Source organism: Sinohyriopsis cumingii, chromosome 13 (genome assembly GCF_028554795.1).
Source record: "Sinohyriopsis cumingii isolate HCF-2022 chromosome 13, ASM2855479v2, whole genome shotgun sequence".
NCBI lineage: Eukaryota > Metazoa > Mollusca > Bivalvia > Unionida > Unionidae > Sinohyriopsis > Sinohyriopsis cumingii.
Genome location: NC_142973.1, coordinates 59716596 through 59721927, shown reverse-complemented (window position 1 = coordinate 59721927; position 5332 = coordinate 59716596). Strand labels below are relative to the sequence as shown.

General features: G+C 39.2%; 1 protein-coding gene across 1 annotated transcript; it reads left to right on the top strand.

Annotated features, from left to right (window-relative positions):
- Positions 1–439: 439 nt before the first annotated feature.
- LOC149785668 (membrane progestin receptor alpha-like) lies at positions 440–4966 on the top strand. Its single transcript, XM_089931233.1, has 2 exons — positions 440–610; positions 3800–4966. The coding sequence occupies exon 2, from the start codon at positions 3802–3804 to the stop codon at positions 4822–4824; it is 1023 nt and encodes a 340-aa protein (XP_089787359.1). The 5' UTR covers positions 440–610; positions 3800–3801; the 3' UTR covers positions 4825–4966.
- The last annotated feature ends 366 nt before the right edge of the window (positions 4967–5332 follow it).

Here is a 5332-nt window from a genome sequence, read left to right as displayed (position 1 = left end):
GCGGACAGGAGTTAGTGTCCCTAGGCACTTGGCAAAATTTTCCGGTAGGCCACTGCAAAACACAAATTGTAACGGTGGTGGATCAATTAACTGTTGTGGGCCCCCGGAATTTTGTCCTAGTTGTGACACTGTTCGCGGTTCTGGATGCGTACACCATGCAATCTATCTATACTCTCAAACGTTGTTAAAATTAAAAAATTCGAACTGTGAAATATTACATGCACATTTATACAAAAGTTGGGTTATTTTAAATTGATACACATAACTGACCGATATATTTGTATACCAGTAAAAGAAAATACCTATATGAGTATGCGTGGTAAAACGAACTTTAGTACACATATTTCGGACAAGTTGCACAATACCTGTCAATCAATCTCCAAGACAGCGGAACCACAACATTGTCTCCCGACTTGCTAAATTACCCAGTTGTGAATTAGTTTGATGACTTGCCAATCATGGCTACTTGTTAATGCATCTTTTCAGAATATTCATTGATATATGTTATGTCGCTAATGTGAAAATAAAACAACAACGGAGTTAGTTCGCACAGCAACGCACAACAGCTATTTCCCGGGGGTAGCAGTTAGAAGCTTTGTGGTAACATCAGGTAAGAAAAACACCTTCAGCTTAAATGTCACGGTATTCGCATTTTATATCTTGCATATCATCTTCGTAACCAACATCTAATCCTAGCTCTAAAAATGTATCACAAATAGCAACATACTCATTGATAAATGGAATATTATCTCTGTTTTTCAAGATCTACTTGTTCTTACAACTTTTATAGGATTGCGGAAGGGTGTAGGCGGAGGCGCCATCATAATTATTTTCGTGGTGGTGGGGATGGCAAATATGTAGTGGTCAGCTATTATGTTTTACGGATGCAGGCCAAAACATGTTTCTAGGTGAAATGGGGGAGGGGGGCAAGTGTAGTTCTCTCTCTCTCTCTCTCCAAAATGGTAGAGATCGGAGGGCCTATGTATCGTCATGTCTGGGATAAAAGATAAAGGAGTCGAGAATCAATACCGCCTGCCGATAGCTTGAAAAAATTCGAAATATTATATCAGGACCCCACCCCCTTAATAGCTCAGTTTCACATTGACAAACATCTTTTTTGTCTGTCTGTCTCTTTCTCTCTCTCTCTCTCTCTCTCTCTCTCTCTCTCTCTCTCTCTCACACACACACACACACACACACACACTCTCTATCTCTCTCTCTCTCCAAAATGGTTGATCGGAAGGCCTATATATCGTCATGTCTGGGATAAAAGGTAAAGGAGTCGGGAATCGATTCCGCCTCCCAATACCTTGGAAAAAAATCCAAAGATAATATCAGACCCCACCCCTAAATAGTTGAGTTTCACATAATCACTACAACAGCTATGGACCGATAAAAGTATTCGTTTCATTCGACAAACATCTTGTTTGTTCGATATCTCTCGTTTGCTTATAACGGTTTACTCTCTCTCTCTCTCTCTCTTTCTTTCTGTTAACGCTGTTGATTGTCGCAATGTTTGCTCGTCGTTAGCATTTTATTTACACACGTATTCACTGCGGGTGAGATTATAACTTCATAATTTGTAAATATTTAGCTATGTAAGTTTAGAAATAATTATGTTTTTTAGATTATATATGCACATTTATATTGTACACCTCGAGAGATAAGTAAATAGTGTATACTTAAGAGAACTGCCATATCATAAACATATGATACGTACAGGACGTCACCCCTGAGTGACTGTAATGATCCAATGGAGTATTGACCTAGATTCATTTGGGTAATTTCTAAAAGTTAACATAGTTATTTATCGCCAGTTAAACCGAAGACTGGTTACCTGTTATTCACAAACATTTACCTTTATTCAGGTCAAGTATATTCCATTTAAAAGTAATACTTTTCTTTTCAATCTTTTTCGTCTTGTTGGACGTGGTCTTAACATGTGACAATGTATTCCATGATTAGAAAACTGAGATTGAGGACAGAGTACAATTAATTCCTTTGACAATGAAAAAAAAATCTTTAAAGAGTTGAACACTTATTTTGAGACTATTACCCAAGGTAGACCTCCAGCTGTGTGCACCCCGTCGCTGTCGGCGAAAAGACGAACGTGAAAAAACACTAGGAATAAACCACTCCCTTATCGAATATGAAGAGAGAGAGAGAGAGAGAGAGAGAGAGAGAGAGAGAGATCATAACCAAGTCAGTCGGATAAAAGAACAAGGCAATAATTTTTCAACGGATTTCTTTTATTTAAGTAATTAAAGAAAATGTTACACCGCAAAAGGCTATTTAAACTATCCAGAAGAATTAAATCAAGTAACCAAGAACAAGAAAACCATAATAAGAATCATTCCCTTGAACACAGTCTAGAAATCACGCTTTGACATTCTGAAACACTAGATCCTTATAACTTTTACATTGTTTAAATATGTTCCAGAATGTGTGTAATGTAGATTTATAATGAACTGTTCAAGTTTCGCATTTTAATGGCAGTTTATTTTATTAGTGGTACAAACGTTTCTAGCAGGCCGTATTTCTCTTTAGCCACAAATGGGTTCTGATTTATCTTGAGCGTCGGGGTTTCCGAATTACCTCGATCTTGGTTGGGTTTAGAATGATGGAAATATACGGTAGCAATTTGCAGCATACTCGGGCTCTTCTTTGAAAAGTTCCTAAACATTGTACGTGCGTAAAAATATTGACGAGTTTGTATACCAACGTTTATAAGAACTTGATTAATCTAAATTGATTACCGTTCTTTCATTTGGATGAAGAAACGATTTTCAACTCCCCAGTAAAGGGGGGGGGGGGGGCAAGAAGCTCACAAAGTAAAAGTAGACACACGTGGCAAGCGGGGAAACATAACTCCATCACCTAGAAGTCGGTTGTATAAACGCGGCTAGACATTAAACCAGTCGTACAATAGTTTCTCTTTGCGATACTGGGCACATCTTAGGGCTGGGGACGCAATGAGTTATTATTAGAGAAATGTAGAGCGCTCGGCTAAAGCGCCCTCTACTTCTCTACCTTTATAATTTACGGTCTTCACCCTATGATATATCTGACATATCCACTCGCATATATAACCCAATTCAGCGACTTGTCAAAGTAAGACGACTACTCAAACTAAGACGACTACTCAAACTACGACAACTACTCAAATTACCGCGACTGCTTAACAAAAAAATATCTTCTTAATCAGGTTTGCTAGTTGGCTCACGCAACACTTTCGCCTACCGCGAAAACTTGAAATAACTGTGAAACAAACATTGCAACTTCTGCAGAGTCTAGAAAGCGGTAGTCCTTTGTTAAATTTAGCTTAAACATAAGAATCCTGTGTGTAGATAACTGTAGAATCAGTTTCAAAACGGAAGGACCTATATTATTGACAGACGGTAATGGAAGAAAGGATTCACATTAAGATAACTATATTATTTGCAATAAATTGAATGTATCTATTTTCGTTTTTTACAAGTTAGAGCAGGAACTTTTTTGTCAAGCTATATGGAGGCCGGAATGAATGTTGTTGCTGAATCCCCAGCCGCAATTCCTCCGCCATGGGCGTCCACATAAAGGGACATTGGGGCACTTGCCTTCCCCCACAGCACCTCTAAATATGTTTTACATACATACCTAAAACTTAATAGATGACCAATACATGTTTTCCCTCACCAAAAAAAAATATTCTGCGGGCTCTCTTGAACCCCCCCCCCCCTCGCCGAAATATTAAATGGTAGGTTCCTTATCGAAAATATTTTAATCATTTTGAACTGAATTTGTTACGTTTTTTTTTCAGCAATGACGGACAGTTTTCATGACATTGTGAAAAGATGTCTTCAGTTTATCCCCTGGGAAAAAGGATTACAGCCTACACTGCCTGCCAGCCACGTTTCCATGGTGCTTCACGAACCTAACATATTAGCAGGATACCGTCTGCCTAACCAGCGATGGTTATACTATGTGAAAAGCCTATTTCAGCTTCACAACGAAACCCTGAACGTGTGGACACATCTTATTGGGGCCTTGTTGATCGTGCATCGGTTACACATCTACTCAGGAGAATATGACTACTTAACAGATCCACATTCCTGGCCAGTCTTAGCGTTCGGAATTTGTAGCATAATATGTGACTTTACCAGTAGTTGCGTACACCTTCTTCACTCTAAGTCGCCATACGTCCATTACATAGCATTCATGGCTGATTACATTGGAGCCACGATGTACAGCTTTGGATCGGGTATGCTGCACTACTACGTTCAGTCGGATCCATATTTGTACAGCGTCTTTGGACATTGGTTTCTTGCGATTTTAGCCCTTGTAACAGTCTTAAATTTTCTCGTCCTTTGTGGAGCAAAGGTATACTATGGCGAAGATCCTAGCAATTTAAAACGTAAATATTTATTTCTTGGGGCTATGGCTTTTGAATTTTTCACGTGTGCAATCCCAGTGGTTCCGAGGTTTATTTCTTGTGTCGAAAATGATGAAGATTGGACCTCCGCCGCAGTCGAGTGCATTGTAATAACAACGTTTCTGTTTGTTCTCCAAGGCATGGCTTTTTCAGCACACCAGCCCGAGAAGACATGGCCGGGAAAGTTTGACATCGTAGGCCATGGGCATCAGATCTTTCACGTGCTGACGGTCATAACCCAGATGTACCAGTTGGGGACCGCTCATTATTTCAACATGCAGGGATTAAGTAGCCATGCACAACCGGATCTTATCGTGATTCTCATTACGATCCTTCTGATTATCGCAACGGATGCCATGATTCTCTGGAATTTACGAAGTTACGTCTCAAAATGTTTGTCCAAAATACAGTGAACGTAGGCCACAAATAATGGAATAGCGCCAGACTTCTCGCTCATTCTAATGTAACCTGTCTTGTATTATACTCATGTGATTTATTCTGTTTTTTGGGTTACTCCTTTGTTTGTTTTAGAATGAATAAACGTGACCTTGCAAACTGCTGAGTTAAAACGTTGGCCAAAACATGAAGATAGTAATTGAAGTTCATATTCTTTTCCTATATGTTCGGGAAATACTGCAACATACCCCTCCCCCTTGTCCATGGTTGTTGTTACTAAATAATCGTTATACCGTACAAAAATGCATATAAGTTGTGTTCAACTGCAAAAACTGTACAGATTCAGATCTAAAGGGATTCTATGCGACGGCAGATCTGGGTCTATGTTGTTTGTTAGGTTTAATCAGTAGAACAGACATCCTGTTTTTCCCGTCGGCGCATTTTGCGCCGGCAGAAAAGGATTTGTGCTGCTACAGTTGTATTAGAGTTATAAGCTAGTATATACGGTAATTACCAAATAATCAA

Bases quoted from the DNA above. Each gene is read 5' to 3' on its own strand.
- LOC149785668 (XM_089931233.1), top strand. From the start codon at position 3,802: ATGACGGACAGTTTTCATGACATTGTGAAAAGATGTCTTCAGTTTATC.